General features: G+C 42.5%; 1 protein-coding gene across 2 annotated transcripts; it reads right to left on the bottom strand.

Annotated features, from left to right (window-relative positions):
- Nucleotides 1-458: 458 nt before the first annotated feature.
- Nucleotides 459-22,482, bottom strand: abcc10 (ATP-binding cassette, sub-family C (CFTR/MRP), member 10). 2 transcript variants are annotated; one of them, XM_080880879.1, is made up of 23 exons: nucleotides 22,188-22,482; nucleotides 21,311-21,410; nucleotides 20,917-21,130; nucleotides 19,214-20,585; nucleotides 18,876-19,103; nucleotides 16,304-16,460; nucleotides 14,136-14,281; nucleotides 13,842-13,921; nucleotides 13,375-13,546; nucleotides 13,139-13,237; nucleotides 12,634-12,823; nucleotides 11,478-11,555; nucleotides 11,081-11,269; nucleotides 10,628-10,766; nucleotides 10,046-10,238; nucleotides 9,301-9,644; nucleotides 8,923-9,092; nucleotides 8,673-8,833; nucleotides 7,921-8,174; nucleotides 7,615-7,760; nucleotides 4,696-4,793; nucleotides 4,119-4,231; nucleotides 459-3,984 (listed from the first exon to the last, which is right to left on the bottom strand). In XM_080880879.1, exons 3-23 carry the CDS (start codon nucleotides 21,090-21,092, stop codon nucleotides 3,849-3,851), a joined length of 4,641 nt encoding a protein of 1,546 aa, XP_080737005.1. In that variant the 5' UTR covers nucleotides 21,093-21,130; nucleotides 21,311-21,410; nucleotides 22,188-22,482; the 3' UTR covers nucleotides 459-3,848. The 2 variants fall into 2 exon arrangements, with proteins under 2 accessions (XP_080737005.1, XP_080737006.1); XM_080880880.1 differs by lacking the exon at nucleotides 21,311-21,410.
- Between the last annotated feature and the right edge of the window lie 454 nt (nucleotides 22,483-22,936).

Genomic DNA, 22,936 nt, shown 5'->3' with positions numbered 1-22,936 from the left:
AAATACACACGACAACAGACAAGAGTCTGTGTCGTGTCAGTGTCTGACCCACGTGTCTGTCACACAGCCGCACATTTCTTCCTAGAAAGCAAACAGATAGAGTATGCACGCATGTTAAAGCTAGCATTACGGTTGATTCCTGATTTTAAGGGACCAAAATACAAAATAAAAAAACAAACACTCCCCCTGACAACTTGATAAGTGTGGTAAGAAAATTTCTGACCTGAGCCAAGGGAGCGGCAGGCGTTCACCGTGTGAGTCACTCCGATTAGTCACTTGTTGGGGACAAAGACTGTTGTCTGATTCAATCTGGATTGAAAGAAAAGAGAGCTCAGTTGCATTCACAGAATTATATAATCCTACCTGAAAGGGTACAGCTGCAGCTCCATATGGGCTCTGACTGTACAGTGTTTTTAATTGTTCTCAGGCAAATCTGGTGAATGAACTCAACATACATGTTTAATAATCAATAGCATTTTTATTACCAACGAATTTTTACATTACAGCTGTTGACAAGCCAAGAAAAACAAACAACAAAAATCACTCCTGTCAAAATATACTCACCTGCAACTAAGCATACAAACATCACAATCACAACATTTAGATAAACTTTTTTTTATTAATACTTGAATCTAAATTTGATTTACAGCTCACATTAAAGCTGCCGAGATCATTCCATTATTATTTCATCAATTTAAACGATTCATACTATCCTCCCTTAATTGTTTGACTGACAAATGTTTTATTATTCAGGTTGTCAGTTGCTCTTTGTCTTGGTCTTACATTAAAGTAAAATGCACTTGAAAATACAATTCATGAGATGAAGGGGATCAATTTATGACACATACAGATATACTAATATGATGATCAGCATGTGGTTATTTGATCAATGTCATATGTCTGAAAAGTCTGACGTTGATGCCAAAAAAATAAAATGTGTCAAAAAATAAAGTCAGATTGCTTTAAAACAGTACATATAAAGAGAGGCAAACACACCCCAGGCTGAGTTCTTTGCCTGCAGCAAGCCTGAATCGTTTTTGTTAGTCTGTTGAATGACAGTAAATCATTGACAGAGAAGTGAAGTAAAAGACTCCGTCTGGTCATAAAAAGCCTGCATGCTTCTTCATAATAATAATTTAAAAAAAAACACTGAGAAACTGGATTTTGTGTTTTCTTTGTACAGATGGTTAACATTAAAAGAGTAAAAAAAAGAAAACAGGATATAATGATAAAACAGAACAAACAGGAGTTGGATAAATTAAAACCAACTGTTTTGTGGCAGAGCTTTTCTCTTCAGTGTAGTTCTAAGATCTAATAAACCACCAACAGTCCTGTGCAGAAGAAAACTTACAATAAATGTTTTACATATATCTCATGAGACTTATATACTTTATATTAAGTCTCATACAATGTTGACCTCATTCAAGTGACCTGTATTTTCCACACTATAAGAATTAAGAAAACACAAATTATGACGACTGCTATGATTACTGTTCCTGCTATTATTGTAAATGGTACTAGAAAAATGTGTAATTCTATGAAATAGTACTTCCATAAGAACACAGTCACATCCATTTATAATCATCATCTTTGAAAGAAAGTAAAAAGTTTGGATGTGTTTCCTTGCAGACAAGAGGAAGAAGCAGCAACTTCATGTTAGTTCCACAGATGAGGATTCCCAAAACTTTGATACATCTACTCTCATTTAAATCTACAAAATATGAAGCACTTTACCTTCCATATTCATGTTGAACTTGGCAGATACAGAATCAGGTACTATTCAGTGTGTGAATGTGTGTGTGAATGGGTGGATGACTGGATATGTAAAGCGCTTTGGGGTCCTTAGGGACTAGTAAAGCGCTATATAAATACAGGCCATTTACCATTTACCATTCAAATAAAATTCCTCATAGCCCTTACAGGTCTTGCAGCATTTAAAAAAAAATTTCAATAAAATGTTTTTTTAAATAAAATTCTAAAAATAAGACATTTCTGTATTGTTGAACTGTGAATGTTTCTTATTTTCAGGTCTCTCTTTTTATCTAAAGCACTCAAAGACTGACTGAACTCTCTTTATATATTGAAAGATGATTCATAAAATGCTCCACATATCATTTGTTTCAAATGAATCCAAAACAAGATTATAAAGTCATAATTTCATATATTTAGACATTTTTTTCTACTCAGATTGCTACTGTAATCCCACTGCAACATTTCTTCTACAGCAGCGGTCCCCAACCTTTTTTGCGCCACGGACCGGTTTATGCCCGACAATATTTTCATGGACCGGCCTTTAAGGTGTCACGGATAAATACAACAAAATAAAACTAGTACCGGTACCGAAAAAAAGAAGATTTATTCATAACACGCGTGAAAAGACCCAGGAAAACCAAGTTAACGATAAAAACGATAACAAAATAACGCTGAAAACCGATAAAACCCTGAAAACCACACATTTCACAGCTGAGCCTCAACTCTCACGGCCCGGTACCAAACGACTCACGGACCGGTACCGGTCCGAGGCCCGGGGGTTGGGGACCGCTGTTCTACAGAGTGGTGTTTTGTTATAACACATCAATGTTTAGTGGCTTGTGGTAAGACCAGATCTAGGGCCAGATCTGGGGCGATCGTGGCTCAAGAGTTGGGAGTTCGCCTTGTAATCGGAAGGTTGCCGGTTCGAGCCCCGGCTTGGACAGTCTCGGTCGTTGTGTCCTTGGGCAAGACACTTCACCCGTTGCCTGCTGGTGGTGGTCAGAGGGCCCGGTGGCGCCAGTGTTCGGCAGCCTCGCCTCTGTCAGTGCGCCCCAGGGTGGTTGTGGCTACAATGTAGCTCGCCATCACCTGTGTGTGAATGTGTGCGTGAATGGGTGGATGACAGGTTGTGTAAAGCGCTTTGGGGTCCTTAGGGACTAGAAAAGCGCTATATAAATACAGGCCATTTACCAGGTATTTATGTTCATAATTCACATAAGTGCAAGCAGACATGATGTCTTATTTCATCAAACACAGGCAGTTGTTCTGAATAAACACAAAATTACTCCTGACAAGTTTACACGAGTCATTTACATATGGTGACGAACATTTCTGGCTGTCTGTCTAAATTAGGATTCAAATATAACAATAACAAAGTGTAAAAAGTAGCAGCTATTATACCAAATGGATTTGACTAATTCCCCTTATTTTAAGTTACTGTTTGTTTTTTTAATTTTCGCGACTGCTGACTTTGAAACCGAAGTTGGACATCCGAGACTTGAAACGATGGTTCTCAGCTATAAAAATGATGGAGTGCCACCTCTGGGTTCTGAATGAGCTGATGCCCCAAGTACAGAGTTTAAAGAATCAAAGTCTTGATGTTAAGTGAATGAACAAAGGAGCGGAAGATTTACAGACGGATTAATGAATTGTCTCCGGTGATGTGGTCTGAAAAAGATGGCAGATACAAGCAGCAGAAGGATATCTGAGCTGAGCTGATAAAGTGAGGATGGATTGGAGTGGAGTTGCTACTTCAGCACATCTAAAGGAGCCAGTTGAGGTGGTCTTGGGTACTTCCTGATTGAGGAGACTTAAGGGCAGACCCAGAACATGCTAGAGACATTATGTTTCTCAAGTGGCCAGTGAACTCCTTGGTGACCACTGGAAGAGTTGGGGGAGGGCTGTTTAGTTGTCTTGATTCAAGAATATGGCATAAATTCAATGAATGCTGTTTATGCATTAGAATAATCACATTTCCAAACAGCCTCGCTTTTGAGGCCAAGCTGTCCGTTCCTAATGAGTTTTTGCTCAAAGTCTGCAACTCTTCTCTGCATCAACTCAAAGCAGCAAGTTGTCTGTAAATGTGTCTGATCATCTCACTGTCCCTGATCACCCGCCAGTCTGTGAAAGATGGAGTTATCAGCTTGGCAGAGAGACACGGGACTGTCAAACTCCACCACCTTCCCAGCATGCATCACTAGCACACGGTCACAGTCCATGATGGTGTTGATCCTAATGTGAGACAGGCACACAAAACACAAAAAGGTGTTTCATTCAGAAAATAAAAAGCAGGAAGTTTTAAACTACAGTTGTAAAATAACATTCTGAAATGTGCTTTAGTGCAGGACATGAACACATGCAGTCACCTGTGGGCAATAGTGAGCACAGTCTTGTCCTGAAACTTCTCTCTAATGGTCTGCTGCAGGAGTTTGTCTGTCTTATGATCCACGCTGGCAGTGGCTTCATCAATACACAGGACCTAAATGACAACAAAAACATTGACTGGAAAAATGTTTTGCTTTATTTGTTTGAGCAATCACGCTAAAATATTTTGTTCTCAGTAAATATAAATAAATAAATGTCTGGAAATACAAAGTTAGTCGGTCTTCTTTGCAGTAATGTAGAAGCATAACATTCACAAAGCTTTTGCAAATACCTTCTCCTGTACGCAGAGTCTTACAACCTACTTCCTTGTGAACAGGTGAAGGCGTGTCACATAATTAGAGCTAATCAAACCTGTACAGTTTGTTCTTTGTTTACAGCCTCATACTGTCACTGATGTCACAGAGAAAGCCACAGACTATTTTTCACCCTTTATTGTAATTCTGTTGCACCCTCTCACCATCAGTGTCAGTCACTCGAGAGGAAATTTACCGTCTCTGACAGTGGTCGGAGACGACGTGTGTCGTCGGTACAGTGTAATGGTAAAGCTGCAAAACTCACCTTGGCTTGCGTCAACAGAGCTCTGGCCAAACACAGCAGCTGCTTCTGTCCTGCAGAGAAGAATCTTCCTCTTTCTCCCACCTCAGCATCCAGACCACCTGATATTCACGAAAACACACACAAAAGGCATGAGAGGCAGCATGAATCTGTCATCATCTACATCTTCATGTTGATGATCTTCATGTAGTAGCAGCTCCATTTCATGCAAATTTGAACCTTTATTTTAGGCTTTTATGATAAATGGCCCATAAAGTAAACAGGATTAATACAAAGATAACACAGGAGGAAAGAGAACTCAAAGATAATAATGTTAGGTTCTGAAACACAGTCATCAGTTATCAAAGTATGTTTGCCAGCCGTTGGTCAGTGGATCCTTAGATTTATTCTGTGGTACAAAAAAATACTTTCGATCATCCAGCGTGTTGACTCAAGAACCATTTTCCCAGTGCAAGTAGGTAAGAACCATTTTGTAACTGAAGCAGACAGTCATGTGAGCAGACAGGAATGGAAAAGGGTGGCATCAAAGGTGCCAAGCAGACACACCTTTGTAACAAAAAAGACAAAACACTGCAATTCTTCTGCTCTCTGTTTTGTGTTGGTTTTTTTGCCTGTCCTGTTTGGCTCTTTTGCATCAGAATTGTTGTCTAAAGGCGAAGAAAGATGCCCAACGGATTTACTTTACCAAACTGACCATCCCAGCCTTGCTGAATGGTCCATTTGATTCACCTTTTATTGTTTATTTTATTTTCACTTGCTGAATACGGGACAGACTTGACTGGAGGAAAGAAGGGGAGAAAGAAAGAGGGAAAGAGAAACAGCTGAGAAGAGGGACGGGGGAGAAGGGCAAAAAACAAAAACCAACAGAACGGGCAGAGAAAAAAAGAGAGAGAAAAAAAATGCATATATCGATCACCTGGATCACCTGCTGAGAAAGAAAAAAGAAAACAAGCAGAAGAGAACAAGAGTAATAGAATAAACAACATCACAATGATATATGGGAATATGACAGTAAATACTAAATATTAAACATTATTGTGCAGCACATAAGATCAACAGAACACAGTGTGCTTTGAGGTAGGAGCCAAAAAGGGTGTAGTTTGTGGGTGTGATCACCCGTGTGTACACCTGTGAGCATGGACGCGCTTGTTTTTTTAAAAGGTTCCTTCATGTAATGATCTGCTAGAGGGTGTGGGGGGGCCACAGCCCCGTCCTCCAGGGCATGAAGCAGGTATGGAGGAGATCAAAACTCCAGACATCCAGAGGCCCCCAGAACACAAGAGACCAAGGAAGACCAACAGAGGGGCAGCCACGCCACTGTCCCAGAAAGAGCTGAGGAGAGTCCCAGATGAGGGCTCACTCAGCAGCCGCGGAGCAGAAGCCAGGGGGAGTTGCAGTGACGCGCCCGTGAGCTCCGCCGGCAGCCAGCTGTGCCTGAGTGACCGAGCCCCAGGCCGAGAGGCCGACGGCACCCCACCTCCGAAGTGGCCCGAGCGAGCCCCAGGCTCCAGGCCCCGATAAGCGGCCACCAAGGAGTGAGCCGGTGTGTACCTGGACGCCCACCCCCAGACACAAAGAACCACCAACGCACCGATGTCTGAGGGCGTCTGCCACTGGCAGGGGAAGTGGTGGTAGGGGGAGATAGGCCTCCAAACCTTGGAGGGCCTGAGATGTCCCCAGAGAGGTGGCGCCTGACACCCAACCTGACATATAGACACAGACATACAGGCACACACAGATACAAACATCCATTCCCACCCTCATGCTCTCATATGCACTTACTCCACACTCAACCAACGTGGAGACAGACATAAAGAGACGTTGTACACACGATCACACTCCCCAAGCGTACTCTACAAACCGGGTCTAGGTACCCTTGCCCCTGGAGGGGGAACTGCACCCAGACCCAGGTGGTGTTACCCTTTTCCCTGCGGTGGGGGGAGGCAGACCGCCCCGACTCCGCAGCAGCAGGAAGGCCCCACACTCCAGACCGCAGTCGGACGGCCAACTCCTCCTCCTAGCCCCCCCGCTCCAGCAGGCCGCAGAGAATGGGGGTGGGAGAAGACTCCAAACCTCCCTCCACCCGCTCATTGTAGTGTTGATGCATGTGTGTTCTAAGGTGCATTTAAAACCCAGGAGGGCTTGGAGCTACCTGCCAGAGAGCAGCAGGTAAGCGCATGGTCCCTCCTGCTAGCCCTCAATGTCTACGTGTATTTAAAATTGAGGGGTGGGCAACGACGCCAGGGGTGAGGTGTACACCCTGATGGTACTTTGGACTCCGTGTATCGTGCCCACCCCCAAGATCCTATATGTATGTGTAATGAGAGTGTGAGTAATGTGAATGTCTAAGTTGTGGGATAAAATTGAGGTACAGGCAGCCAGAAAGGGGGGGGGGGGGGGTAGCCTCCTCTGCACCCTGGTGACATACCCCTACTCCAAGGCCCTGCATGTGTGGGTGGTTGTGGTGGAGCGGGAAGAGGGAGGCAGCTGGAGATGGGGAGGGAAGGAAGGGAGGGGCAAGTGACCCCTCCCTGGGGCCAGCTCCCCCGCTGACCCCAGTAGGCACCCCCATACTCCGCGACCCGCCAGGGAAAGGGGGCCCAGGCCCATCCAGACCGGGGCCCAGCGCAGCAGCGCCTCCCGGCCCCGCAGAGCCCGGGACAGTCCACCCAACCCCACCACAGAGAAAACTGCACCCACCCCACCATCCACTCATCTTCCAGACTACACAAGACAATAGACGCCCAGGCTGAGATCTTCCTCCACCTCTCCTGTATCTCCCCTTCCTGCAGAGAGTTCCTGAAGAGAGGAAAGCTCCTGCAAGATGTGACAATCTCCCCCACCAGTTGAAGAGCCCCCCAGCCCCCCTTCTGCTCTCTGTTAAATCACTGGGTCAAACACACTTTTGTAAATAACTCTCACCCATTCTGCTGACCACAGTGCTGAGGTGGCACTGCTCCAGGACGTCCAGCAGCTCCGGCTCCAAGTGTCGCCCACAGGGGTCCAGATTCTCTCTGACTGTGCCACTGAAAAGGAAGGGGTCCTGAGGAATAATGGCCAACCTGGACCTGCAGAGGGCAACAACAGCACATAAGTCAACTTGTCTCCCACTGATTGTATTATATTATAAAGTACATTATGTTAGTAATTTATCTTCTAAAATGCGTTAGAGCACAGTTTTCGTGTAACTCTTATCCAATACCAATAAACAACTCAATTCAAATGTACCTGAGTTGAACTAGACCCACAGTGGTGATATCCAGCTGATCCAGGAGAATCTGACCCTGGCTGAGCTCCACCATCCGAAACAGGGCCAAGAATATCGTGGACTTGCCAGATCCTGTACGTCCCACAATGCCTATTTTCTCTCCAGGTCGCACCATGAGGCTCACTCCATCCAGGGCATTAGGCAGACCATCCCTGTAGGTCAAAGCCACATTCCGAAACTCCAAACAACCGTGCTCAGGCCATGAGGGGGACAGCTGAGGTCAGAAACAGAGAGGGTAAAATGCAAATAGTACTCCAAGAAATTTAAAACGTGTGACTGAGTCCATAAACACGTTAGAAACGACACTTGATTTATGGTATCATAAAAAAGAAGGGCTGTTTTCCATAGATTTCTTTACAACAACCCATATTTTTTTAAAGCAGAGAGACTGCCCTCTGCTGGGCAATAGAAAAATATACATGTTAAAGTACTTTGTGTTGGCTTTTGTTTCAATTGACAAAAAAAAAAAGATGCCACGTCCATCTTTATTTAAATATGTAAATAGGTGTACAAATGTTTATATATGTTATTAATATATATATTAATATATATGTAAATTGTGTCTCATGATCTTTTCCTCTGACTTTCAGGTTTGGACTAAAAAGTAAGATACATTCTGTGAAGACAGCTGTGAGGTAAAGCCAGGAGCTCTGATAAAGCTTTAGTGTAACCCACTGTTGTTATGTTAATATCAATATCCAGTGCACCCGACCTCTGTATTCTGATGCTGTGGTTCAATGGGCAGTCCAGTGGAATATTCCTCTGTTCGTTCCACGCTCACCAGCTGCATTTCAGTCTGCGTGAAGCTGAATATGAGGCCAGATAGCAGCTGTGTGATAGACAAAGCGTAGGACAGGGACAGACCCACCAGACCTGATAGGAAAACCGGCACACACAGTCTTACTCAATGGCTCCTACGGTCATTAAACACGCACAGCCTGCAAATTCTTCTGCTGTCTTACCTGGATCAACAGAATTAAGCTGGTGCTGAACAACAGCTATCACCCCAAGGCCTGTCACCACAGCGATACCAATCAGCTGCAGACGGATGTCCAGCCACTGCCCTGCAGCGTAGCTAAGAAACAAACAGCGTTGGTTCTGCTCCAAACGCCTGGCGTTCTCCTCCTCAAACCTGAAACAGCAGAAAAATGTCCCTGCGGTTTAGCTGTTTCTTTAGTCCCTATACCTAATATATTTTATTAATATTAACACTTCCTGTCACCTATGTTCAAGAGAATTTAAATTAATTTTATGTCCTGTGCAAGATAAAGTTAACAACTATTACTTATTTTCACATACATTTATCTAATCACTGAAAACTCTGTTTCCGTGTCACTCACCTGGCAGAGTTGCCACTGGCCCGGATCGTTCCCAGTCCAGTCAGTGTCTCTGAAAAATGCGAGTAGATTGGTGACAGAGTGAGGCTGCAGAGGCGCTTCAGCTCTCGAGATGTGTGTCTATAGAAGTGCTGTGTGCGGTAGTACAGCAGACCCAGGGGAAGCAGGGCCACCAGGACCCAGGGCAGGCCGTAACTTATCACCACCAGCATGCCGAGCAAGCCAAAAATGTTGGCCAGTAAGATGTTCAAGACAAACGGCAGGCTGTCGTCCACGCTGTACAAGTCTGAGGAAAAACGGTTGAGAATTCGGCCCAAAGGAGTGGTATCGAAGAACGCCATAGTGGTCTGGATGGACACGCAAACAAGACATTTTTTAATATTTTTTGCTAAGTGGGAATTACTCATGTCACTCACACTTAAAGTGTTTTCCTCTCTCATTATGCATTTGCATTTTTCTTTAATGAATCTTGTGAACTATAACAATTGCAGATGCAATTGTGATCTGTAGTAAGAGTAAAAATCCTTATTATATATGTATTTAAAACTACCTAGCACATCAGAAGGATTGGCATTAAGTAGATAACATAGGCAGTGTGAGCATACCTCTTCCTGTTAATGAACATCTACTCAGCTCGTCTGATGTCTCACACTGCTAACCCATCAGTCACCACCCTGTTTCTCCAACCTTTAGCTATTTTTGCCAGACATGAAAAGCACTCAATCTGCTATGCTGACTGCTGACATACCTTAAAGACTTGATTCAGAAGTCTGTTGTGGATGGCAGAAGCGGCACACATTACTCCATAGGCAAAGAGGAAGGCACGGAGCGCGGTGAACACGGTGTTGGCCACAGCAATGGAGCCGTAGACCGTCAGGTAAAACTTAACATCTGCATCGATGTCGTTCGAGAGGAACATGTAGTCAGAGGGCACTGAAGATCTGGATGGGTAGAGGTGAATATCTGATTTTAGTCAAAAGACTGAAGTAAGACAGGAAGAAGTCAAAGTTTAAATCACAGTACTAAAAGCAGTTTTTATTTTCATTCTTCAAAATAAAAGATAAACTTTGTGTTTAACATAATAATAGAAAATGTAATGGCAAAGTCTTTACATCTGTACCTTTTAAAAATAATATATAAATGAAATTTTAAAAGAAATCATCATTATCTCACGGCTGAACTGCATGTTATTATTATAGCATGTGCTCTTTTAAAATTGGTTACAAATTTTGTGTTTTAAAGTTTATTCTGGAACAATGATAGCAAGGCATCTTGGTTGTGTTACCATTCACAGAATCTTTTTCAAAATGTTGCCAATTGGTCAACTCACATGAGCCTTCCAGGTGAGAAAAGCAGCAGATGAGGTGAGCTGAAGGCAGGTAACGAAGAATCATTATTCCCAGTGGAACCATTGTGTTTTAGCTCAGAGATCCAGTAGGACAGCCACCAGTCAGACACATTTTTAGATGCTGATTTACACACAAACACACACACAAAGTTCTTATTAAATTAGAAATGAATTTAAAGCCAGAAGACAGTAATTATTTTTTCTTTTGGGGACAAAATACCCTGAAGCCTGCTTTAAACAATAATCCTATATCGCCCAAGTATCATACAGGTCGCCTGGACTTATTTTGTAATTTTGGCAGTAAAATTAAAAAATAATTCTCATCTTTAAAAGATGAAAAAATGTTGACCACAGAGAGACAATCTTGGAGGTGATGTTTCTGAAAAAATTGCTAAGCGTCCCCAGTGTACAAAGATCATAAAAAGCATTCCAAACCTTGCATGAGGAGCAGAGAGACTAAGACGCAGGAGGCCAGTACTCCACCCACAGCGGCCCAGTAGGTCTGGTAAACTCTCCATGCCAGCCTGCCCACCTGTTTCTGCTCTGCCCCCGAGAGGTCAGGATCATTATCCACATGTAGCTCAGGCAATGAACTCATTTCCCCTTCAACCTGCTCCACGCCATCTGCTCACAATCAACAGGGGCCAAACCAAAAGGATTATAAGAGTCCCAGAAAGAAGAGCTGAATTTTGGATTTGTTGAGATTTTGTTGAGATATTGCTATTGAAGAAGAAGATGACAACAATGGGAACTCTGGACTTGTAAGAGATTATACATGCGCCACTGTTTTAACACCTGAGTTTTTGTTTGTCATAATGTGAGGTAAACACACCTTTCTCTTTTGTGTTGCGGTTGTTCTTCTGCTTTTTCTGGACTGCGTCCACCAAAGGAAGGACTTCTGCTGGTGTCCCTGTTTAACACAGAAGAATAGAAAGGCCTTTTATTCCACAGATGTTCCACCTTATAATAATAATAATGGATTGGATTTTATACAGCGCTTTTCAAGGCACCCAAAGCGCTTTATGCCACTATTCATTCACTCTCACATTCACACACTGGTGGAGGCAGCTACAGTTGTAGCCACAGCTGCCCTGGGGCAGACTGACAGAAGCTGGCCAACACCAGTAGGTGGTAGGGTAAAGTGTCTTGCACAAGGACACAACGACCAGGACAGAGAGCCCGGGGATCGAACCAGCGACCTTCCAGTTACAGATGCGCTTCCCAACTCCCTGAGCCACTTACAAGTTGATGCTCTTCTTGCATGTAATGCTAAACGAATAAAGTGAGCTCAATATAAACAACTAGACAAAACAAAAAAGCCATGACGCCTTTTAATAAATGTCCTGTATCTGTACAATAGCCGCTCTTTTTTTTTTACTTGGCATATGGACACCTTATACAAGACAACATGGCACTCTAAGAATTACAAATAAAAATCAAAGTCTGAGATGCTAAAGATGGCGGTTGTCCCACCTCGTTACCCAAAAGCCAATCAACAGTTTAGGTATAAAGCATATTAGCCAATCACATTATTCTGTGGATAAATGTACACTTCAGCTATGTGGAGGCAGACATCTTTTTCTACTTGTTATTGTTCTACAGATGTAGAGATGTGTACTTTTTTTCAATTATATTTTGCCTAAGTGCATATAGAACATTGATTTTAATTTGGCATGAGCAGTTAGTGGTAAAGCTGTAATATTGTAATATTGGATGAAAAATGCTTTTCTGAACTGTATTTTGGAGCAAAAATGCAAAAGTTGTTGGGATTTTTTGTATTTGACTGCCACTTCTATTGCATGCAGTTTCTATGACCCACTGATCAATACAATTGTGAGTTATGACTTTCTCCCCATCCATTCTGATGGAAACTTCAAAATAACTTAAGCTGCTGATCTGTGACATTTGTTTCTAAAAGGACTTTAAATCATTTAGAAGTTACATTTATACAAATGTCACCAAGATTTAAAGCAGACTTCAGTTTCTACCTGTTTTGATGATTGCTCCATTGTCCATGAGGACAACCACATCAGCTTTGTCCACAAACTCTATGCGGTGTGTGCAAAGGATTCTGGTCTTCCCTCTGAGGAGCTCCATGATACATTTCTTCATAAGGTGTTCAGCCACATCTGCATCCACTGCTGCCAGTGGATCATCGAGGAGGTAGATATCTTTGTCCTGCAGGAGAAGCAGAAAAAAGGAAGGGGAGGCAACATCACATTACACAAGCATATTACATATAAACAGCTTTTTATGGCTTTGTAACTATTTGTTACAAGAAACTGTTAACATGCAGTTCCCTCAAACAAAATTAAAAGCTCTAAACGTTTACCTGATAGCTTTCAGTTTTTATCAATCTGTGCAACAGAAGGAAAAATATAATTCTAATATCATTTATCCTTGTTTACTGCAGCCTGACTCATTTATTTTGTAAAACCTCCTCTGTGCCTCTTAGAGTGTGAAGCAGATGGCTGGATTGTGCTGAAGACTCACCATGTAAACAGCTCTAGCAAGTGCCAGCCGGGCCTTCTGTCCTCCACTCAGAGTCACTCCGTTCTCACCCACTTCAGTCTTGTCACCATTTGGCAAAACCTGCAGGTGCAGAAACAGAGCAACCAAAGCCCTGAAAACCAATTTATTTAACATTTTAAACAATCCCAGAAACTCCATGCAAAGCACAGTGAAATCAGTGTGAAGAAACGTAAACAATAACATTGTCACAATCGTACATTGAGGTCATCTGAGAGGGCGCAGGCCTTGATCACAGCCTGGTAGAAGGCAGCATCGTAGTCTCTGCCAAACAAGATGTTGTCTCGTACTGATGCATGCTGGATCCACGGTTCCTGTGAGGCCAAACCAAAGCCAACCTCCCTGTCTGCAACATAGAGCACTCCAGTCAGCCTGCAGAGACAAGTGGAAGATGGATAGACCTTAGTCACACATTATTAATCCCAGGTTGTGTCAGTGCACTTAAAAACACTAAAACCAGATTCACTATTGATTTTATTGACTTTTTTGGTTCCAACTAAGATGAAAAATATCATCTAGAGCAGCATAAAGCCCCTGACTGCCTATTAATCACCTAAGCAAACCTTCATATTGGGAAAGGGAATATTGATGACTCGACAACATTCTTCATATGTAAATTAAGTCATAAGCGATAATATTTTCAATAAAAGTTTCATAAGCTGTGTACCTATTAAGTTCTCCAGTCAGAGCAGCCAATAAGGAGCTCTTTCCACAGCCGACCTTCCCAACCACGACAACCAGAGAGCCCTGAGCCAGACAGAAGACCGCAGATGTCATGTCTGTACTAAGTCAGCTCCAAACACCTACTGTTAAAACATTTTGGTGTCAATGCGTTTTTGCAATTTAAATATTCATATACAATTTTAGGGTGTTGAATACTGAGCTTATATCACTGACAGGAGACGATGAATTTCCAACTATTGGGATTGTTTTAAAGCACAATCCCAATAGTTGCTTGTACCTTGGTTATGTTTAAATTGAGACTGTGCAGCTGCAGGCTTCCTTTAGCTCCTCCAGACTCTTCCTCTTCGTTTGGACTGCTGGGTTCCTGCCATGAAAATGATCCCTGGCTCAAAAGGACAGATGTCTGGCTGTCTTCTGGAGACACTGGGCACAGATGTGGTATTTCAGCACAAGAGAAACATTACATAGATTTAAAAAAGCAAGTTTGGCTGATGAACTATGTACTAGGGATGCAACGTTACCAATTTTTTTCAAACCGATACGATACCGGATCTGAGTACTTGCCGATACAGAGTACAAAAACCGATACTTCTACCACACACACACACAAATGCAATGAATTGGAAGACAGGTTTTATTTTATTCTCTGCCGATAATAAATAATATCTTAATAAAAATGACCACATGAGCTGTTGAGTAATTTTAGGCTGTCCACATTGCAATCACTTAGGGAACGATGGGGAAGTGATCTTGGCCAACGGATTACAGATGAGACTTGGCACAAGATAATCAATAGCATTTCTTCATCATCTATTTGCCTTAAACATGTGGTGATTCAGTTCAAAGTTGTTCACCGTCTCCATTGGTCTAAAACTAGACTGAGCAAAATCAAGGATGGGTTTGACCCCACATGTGACCGGTGCAAACGAGAGCCTGCTTCCCTATTTCACATGTTCTGGGCGTGTCCAAAACTGGGTAGCTTTTGGAAAAGCATATTTGAAACCATATCCAACATATTTGGTGTTCCAATTGCACCCTGCCCGTTTATAGCTATTTTTGGAGTGACGCCTTGTGATGCCAGTCTTTCCAAATCACACTCTGATCTTCTGGCCTTCTGCACTCTTTTGGCCCGTAGAATGATATTATTGTAATGGAAAGAGCCACTTCCACCTGTATATGGGCAATGGGTTAAGGATGTCATGTACTATACTCAGCTGGAAAAGATCCGCTACACTGTAAAAGGTTCGGTTCGGCGGTTCTATGACACATGGCAACCTTTTCTTACTTACTTTGAAAGATTAAGTCCGGATACTATTGCTTAATGTGCGTGTGAGTGGGGTTTTTTTTTTTTTTTTTTTCTCTTGCTGTTGTTCATTTATTTTATTATTTACTTTGTATCTGTAACTTTATTTTATTTTATGTTATTTTGTCTCTCCTTTCCTCTCTGGCTGGGTTTTAGTTACACTGTTCTGGGGGGGTGGGGGCACAACTGTCTGTTAATTTTGCCATAATTGTTGTTGGAAGCAATTCTTTGTTCAATAAAAAGACCTTGATCAAAAAAAAAAAAAAAATGACCACAAAAAAATTTCAAGTGAAAAATAAGCACTTCTGTTAAATTATTGCAGAGTCTCCACATTGTAATTTAACAAAATATCACTGAACTATTGGCACTGTCTCGAGTTTTCGGAATAATAAATAAACACTTCTGTTTGGAATAAAATAAATACAAATTAGGTTTGAGAATAAAATAAACTTTTAAATTGTTGCAGAGTGTCCATATTGTAAACAAACAAACAAAATAACGAAAGTATTTGGCATTGACGAACGAACTCCCCATCTGCCCGTGGATCATCAGTCCACTGTGCCGTTAAACCAAGGACTGACATCGCGCACACACTGCTTGTCTTTACCTCTTTAGAAAGTTTTGGCACCATTATCTCCCTGATGTGTGGGCGGCTGGGAATTTCATATCGCAGCTCGAGTATGCTGAGAAGAATCCTATGTTTTCCACGACTGGCATTGGCTGGTCATCCAGAGCGATAAATTGAGTCAGAGCCTCTGTTATTTTAACTGCCCGTGGATTTTCTCTTGACATTTTTCACCGCTTTTCCAAAACCTGAGTTAAAGTTGGCTGTTCCGGTCCACACTGCCAGTCCACGATACCAGTATCGGTATCGGTGCATCCCTACTATGTACAGTTGGGTAAAACGTTTTCTTTAGTTTCTGTGAACTTTACTCTTTGAAAAAATAGCATTTGATGCAATCACTCGAACAAATACTTGATTAAAGCAGAAAATAACCTCATCTTTAATGAGCAGAAGCTGTTCTAAACATTCATAAAAACTGCTTTTTCCTTGAATGAACAAAAAAGCATGAGGACCTGTTTCACATCAAAATCAAATACACCTCCACACAAACAAAGTAGGAAATCAAGCAGTACCCTACCCAGGGCATAGTATGCCTGCAGGTTCTGGTTGGTTAGTTTAAAGAAGCGCTGGATTCGTTCCAGAGACACTTTGGCTTCCAGGACTCCATTGAGCACCCAGGGGAAAGCATTGAGTGGGATGATCAACATTCCTACAAGGGCAAGTGTGGTAAACACCTGCATGGGATGAGAATCACATTTACAAGAATGCACTCTTAAAAACGTATCACAAGTTATATAGTCCATTGTTATATATGCATTTATACAATCATTTACATGAGAGCATAAAACTAGCTTAAAGAATTTCTAAGTTCAAAGCCACTGATATCCTTTTTTACTAGGAATACAAAAAAGGTACAAAACATTTTTTCTATTCTGAGAATTATTTAATAAATTAATATATTTATCTCAGTGGCAATTTTTTTTCACCATTGTCCTTGACTGTCATTTTGGGGAATTTTTCTGATGGTCCGAATCCAATCCTGATCCTGATCATGAAGCGTGCTGAACACTTTTCTGTGCAGGATATAGATCCCCTGAAGCTCAGTGTGTAATATGCAAATAAAACTGACTTGATTTTACTTGTGCCTATTGAAATAAAATAACTATTACTGCTATGAGTTGTTAGTCATTTGAACATTATTGCTCACTGTGCAGAAAATCCACCTCAACCTTTTATGGCACTTAAATAATACAAATTATTATTCTAAAGTTGTCCAATTGTAATGACTGATTAGAAAAAAGATGGGGAAAAATTTTGTTTGAAGAAGGTCTTCGATGCATTGGAGTGAGCTGGTTCAAGCAGACAACTCCAACTGTGGTACTTATGCATGTACCATGTCATCAAACACACCCTCCCTTCTCATCTCTCCCTCTGACATTTCATTTCCGCTGCTGCCCTTTTTTTTTTTCTTTTTTTTTACTTGTTAAATACGGGACAGACTTGACTGGGGAAAAGAAAGGGGAGAAAGAAAGAGGGAAAGAAAAACAGCGGAGAAGAGGGACGGGGATAAAGGGCAAAAAAAAAAACAACAACAAAATAAGCAGACAAAAAAATACATATATCAATCACCTGTTAAGAAAGAAAAAAGAGAAAACAAGCAGAAGAAAGAAAAAAAGAGCAACATAATAACAACATCACGATGATCTATGGGAATGTAACAGTAAATACTAAATATTAAACATTATTGTGCAGCACGTAAGATCGACAGCGCACAGTGTGCTTTGAGGTAGGAGCCAAAAAGGGTGTAGTTTGTGTGTGTGAGTCCCCGTGTGCTCTCACATACACACCCGTGTGTATGTGAGAGCACACGGGGGGCATGGACGGTGGGGTGCGTCCATGCCCCACCTGTGAGCATGGAAGCGCTTGTATTTAAAAGGTTCCTTCGTGTAATGATCTGCTAGAGCAGGGGTGTCGAACTCCAGGCCTCAAGGGCCGGTGTCCTGCAGGTTTTAGATTTCACCCTGGGTCACCACACCTGAATCAAATGATTAGTTCATTAGCAGGCCTCTAGAGAACTTCAAGACATGTTGAGGAGGTCATTTAGCCATTTAAATCAGCTGTGTTGGATCAGCAACACATCTAAAACCTGCAGGACACCGGCCCTCGAGGCCTGGAGTTCGACACCTGTGTGCTAGAGGGTGTGGGGGGGCCACAGCCCCGTCCTCCAGGGCATGAAGCAGGTATGGAGGAGATCAAAACTCCAGACATCCAGAGGCCCCCAGAACACAAGAGACCAAGGAAGACCAACAGAGGGGCAGCTGCGCCACCGTCCCAGAAAGAGCTGAGGAGAGCCCCAGATGAGGGCTCACTCAGCAGCCGCGGAGCAGAAGCCAGGGGGGGTTGCAGTGACGTGCCCGTGAGCTCCGCCGGCAGCCAGCCGTGCCTGAGTGACCGAGCCCCAGGCCGAGAGACCACGACAAGCAGCCACCAAGGAGTGAGCCGGTGGGTATCCGGACGCCCATCCCCAGACACAAAGAACCACCAACGCACCGATGTCTGAGGGCGTCTGCCACTGGCAGGGGGAGTGTTGGGGGGAGATAGGCCTCCATACCTTGGAGGGCCTGAGATGTCCCCGGAGAGGTGGCGTCTGATACCCAACCTGACATATAGACACAGACATACAGGCACACACAGATACAAACATCCATTCCCACCCTCATGCTCTCATATGCACTTACTCCACACTCACCCAACGTGGAGACAGACATAAAGAGACGCTGTACACACGATCACACTCCCCAAGCGTACTCTACGAACCGGGTCTAGGTACCCTTGCCCCTGGAGGGGGAAACTGCACCAAGACCCAGGTAATGTTACCCTTTTCCCTGGGGTGGAGAGAAGCAGACTGCCCCGGCTCGGCAGCAGCAGCAAGGAGGCCCCACATTCCAGACCCCAATCGGACGGCCAACTTCTCCTCCCAGCCCCCCCCCCCCGCCTCAGCAGCTCCCCTCTTTTCAACCCCTCCACCACTCCAGCATCTCAGGTGTTGCTCTTGTCAGAGTTATTTTTTTAAATATGTTTATACAGTAACCCTACATTCCCTAATTCTCTACAAAGCTCACTCAGCATCAACACAGCAGCCAGTTTACCTTTGCTGCCGTTAGCTGGTGTCCAAGCAGCACATACGTGACGAAGGTCAGGATGGAGATGACCACAGGTAGAGCAGCCCAGGTATACACACACAATGCATCCAGGTATTTGACAGCCTTAAGGTGGGACAGCTCCTCTTTGCGACAGTCAGCCACCTTCTGTGTGAAATGAGGCTCCCAGCTATAGAACTTGATGACGCGAATGCCGAAGAGGATCTCTGTCATTAACTGGAAATAAGTTCAAAATTAAAAATAATCTCAACAAGATTTTTTCCCTGGGTAGCTTCATAAAAGTATATAAATCAACTCAGTGTAATAAGAGCTTAAACATGCCATACCTTAACACGGTTATCCTTCCACATGAGCATCTTTTTATTGTTGCTAAGGATGCAGGAAGCAAGGAACTTGTTGAATGGCACCAGCAGCAAAGCTACGGACAGTCCTCCAAGGAAAGCTACACCCACCTGCAGATATAGCAAGTAAAGGGTGACAGCTAACTGAAAGGGCAGGCTCCACAGCTCATGGAAGCTTTGGAAGAAGTTAACCACACGGTCGGTGTCTGTGCTCATTAAGTTCACCACCTCTCCTAAAGTAAAGCCAGCCAAGCTGCAGCTGCTGACTCTCAGGGCTTTGTTGTAGATGGCCGTCACAAGAGCAGCTCGTGCTGACAGCGCCACCTTGGAGACCTCGAAGACAAAGATGTTTCGTAGAACAGAGCACAGCAGGGTGGTAGCAAAGAGCCCCAAGGCACACCAGACACCCCTGCTGACTGGGGCACCTTTATCCTCCATAAAATTCACAAGACTACTGAGGAGCAGTGGACCTGCAAAGCTCAATATGTTGACTGTCACCTTCAGCAGACCAAGGATGTAATACCACTTCCCAAACGCCTTGTGTAGCACCTTCAGCAATCTTACATCACCTTCCAGCTCCAGTGGTTGGTCCTGGTTGTGTAAACTCCAGCTGCCACTTGGGAGGTTTGTGCTGACTGGTGTGGGCCATTGATCCTCTTGGTAAGTGACTGGTGATCCTTGCCAGCAGGCTTCCCAGCACTGGTGAAAATACCGACAAATCACACTAGTTCTAAGTTTCTGGGGAAGGTGATATACATCGGCTGGTCTGTCCAGTTCCCATCTCTGCCCTCGCCTGAGGAGAGGGGTGAGCCACAAGTAGAAGAGTCGAGATAGGCAGTCACTCCCATCCTCAGCCACAATCTCCCCAGTCTCCAGCTGGGTGTTCTCTGGGATGAGCGGAGAGCCATCAACATCGTTAATATACAAAGTGTACCCAGCATCACTGATGCAGGGGAAAGCAAATGCCAGGAGGTAAATGAGAAAAAGAAATGTCCGTACTGAGGCAAGAACAAATCGGGCCAGTTTAAGAGGTTCAGCTGGGTTTAAATATTCCTTGTTGTTAGAGTAAATTATCAAGTTGATGACAAGGTTGGGGAGTAACAGAAGCACCAGGAGAAGCAGCAGTGTTGGTCCTCTGGTTCTCTTAAAAACAGTCCTCTGGAGCACTGTTATGACACTGAAGTGGACCAGCCAGGCCAGGATTGCACAGCTGCCAGCTAGGATGTCCAGGTACATGTCTCCCTGCTGGAGGACACTCACCAGGATGACATCTGCAGTGTAGAGTAAGGCAGCCAGCAGAGCTGACACGAGCCTGAGTGTCCAGCCACACGGGGGAGACGTCTGGAGGTGGCTGCATCTGCAAAGCAAACAAAAATGTGAAAATATAGACACAATTTTTAGAATCATCGGCATTAGTTTTATAGGGTGCCCCATTCGATGATTAAGCTGCGCATTTTGAATTTAGCCAAAAACTGGACAACTCAGAGAAGACTCCAAAAAAGATGGGGGGGAGTTGCTTGTTTTTAAAGAATTGTTGTTACATTAAAGTAAAACATACTTCATCAGAAAATCCACTGCAAGGATTGATATGCATGTTTTTTTGTAACTACAACTTCATTATCCGCTAATAAAATTGCAAGATTGGAAAAGTGTTGTTGATAAGGACCTGGTATCAATGCATGACCTACCTTGACATGCTGAGGTAGCAGGCACTGAAAATGGCCATCCCAGCATGGGGCAAGACACCAAGGATGAGCTGGTTAAAACAGGGGCTGATGCATTCATTCTGCCACAGAGGAAGAGGATCCTCTTCATCTGTATGACAGAGGCCTGCAATCAGGTCTGTTGGCCCAAAGTCATTCATCCTTCTTCCTACTTGACTGCTGTCATTCTAAAAATTATCTGTAGAGGAAAAAATAATATTATTTATCAACTTTTAAAAAAGGTAACAAGGGTGTTTCAAAGAAAACCCACAGGGTAGTTATTATTCTAGAAAACATTATTTTTAAAAAAAGAAGAAGAATACAACAATTTGTTGGCACTATCATCATCTTCCTATCAGTAAATAAGACAACATTTTACCATTGGCAGAGGCCACTGATCATCTGTTATGTCCCGTCAATTCTGCAGTCCATTTTTCTGAGATCCAGGTTCAATAATTCACATATTTATTCATAAATCCCTGGGTTGAAGACAGTACAGATAATTTCAGTAATGAAAAGGTGATAAAACTACAAAATAAACAAGAACTAATGTACTAACAGCAGCTATCAGCTAAATTTTAAACACAGCTATGTCCCTGAATTTTGTAATCTGTGCACGCCTAATGAAAGTGAACATATTTTCCCAAAGCCAAAGTTTGAAAAATGGCAGTATAAAAACAGTATAATAAATAACCGGATTATAGTTTAGGCAATAGTCCTGTATGATTAATTTTATTGCAAGAAAAAAAAGGGGCATCCATCTATTTTTTTAGCCTCTTATCTATTTCAGGGGTTTTTTAAGGTTGTGGAAATTTATGGAAATTTGTTTTATTTTGAAATACAAGCTATGGTCATCCTTAGCTTGATCAAGAACTTTTCATATTTCATTCTGAAATGTTCAAATCCAAGTACACAGTTACATTAAGGATATAAAATGCAGCTAGACTCTTTCCATAACTATGTATTTTATGCCTGTGACAGAATCATCTAGACTCATTAGCGGTTCATTTATGCACCTAACTGCAAAGAAAATGTAAGGCTTTAATGTTTTCTGTAACATTCGTGTTTCCTTGTTTACCAGATTGTTTACCAAATAAACCTTTCGTGAAAGACCTGTTGTTATAGTACAGTCTCTGTTGTGTGTGAGCCCTTCAAGAAGTTTAAGGGGCAAGTTAACAACTCTGGATTAAAAAACGTTAACATACAATTTGTTGCAATTTTTTAGGTGTTGTTGCTCCAACATTCACAGCACTAACCTTTAAGGAGTGACGAAGCAAAAAGAAACATGGAACGACAGACAGGCACATTTATCCGGTCTTCCTGACTGAAACACCCTCACACTAATGTAAACAAATTAGGCTAGCAAACTAGCTTAGGTAACGGAATATTACGCTATTAAGTTTTTTGATGTTACCGCATGCACTATGTAAATAGAAACTTTAGCGAGCTAGACCAACTATAAATACAAGTCGACATACAACTAATTTAAGAGCATTTAGACCACAGGACTTTAAATGTTACCGGCTTTCATCTAGCTAACAGGAAATGGATCTGTTGATTGCTGATGACGAGTACAAAGAGCTTTTCAAAATAAATGCTCGATGAAAAAAAACACAGTACAAATAAATGCTGATACTAATTCTACTATTACTGCTACTACTAATAATAAAACTGATGATGATGACTAATAATAAAATAATATTAACAATAATTCAAAAACTCATGGGAGCAACAACAAACCCGGATTTCAAAGTCATTAAATGTTTTTTTCAAAACAGAAATATAGATCAACCTTGAGAAATCTGTGTATAAACTTATTTGACTTGACCATTAGTAGAGTGTTCTCATGTTATGATATAGAATTTCTTTAAAAATTATTTTTTTAAAAATTGTTATGGCACTAAAATCAGTAATGATGCTTCTATAAGGCTTAATTATCCAAATAAGGCTGTTACAGCCTACCAGGCATAAAAAAATATGTGCTTGGTTGTGATTTATTTACACA

This window comes from Rhamphochromis sp. 'chilingali', assembly GCF_963969265.1.
Source record: "Rhamphochromis sp. 'chilingali' genome assembly, chromosome: 4".
In the NCBI taxonomy this organism is placed as follows: Eukaryota; Metazoa; Chordata; class Actinopteri; order Cichliformes; family Cichlidae; genus Rhamphochromis; species Rhamphochromis sp. 'chilingali'.
This window is presented reverse-complemented; position numbering and strand designations above follow the sequence as displayed.

What these genes read in the sequence shown, in the direction of transcription:
- abcc10 (XM_080880879.1), bottom strand. Translation starts at nt 21,092, where the DNA reads ATGAATGACTTTGGGCCAACAGACCTGATTGCAGGCCTCTGTCATACA. An exon ending in CTCTCTGCTCCTCATGCAAG is followed by an intron (nt 10,767 to 11,080) that starts GTTTGGAATGCT and finishes TGTGTAAATCAG; the next exon opens with CATCTAAAAATGTGTCTGAC. An exon ending in CTCTGTTGACGCAAGCCAAG is followed by an intron (nt 4,232 to 4,695) that starts GTGAGTTTTGCA and finishes GTTGTCATTTAG; the next exon opens with GTCCTGTGTATTGATGAAGC.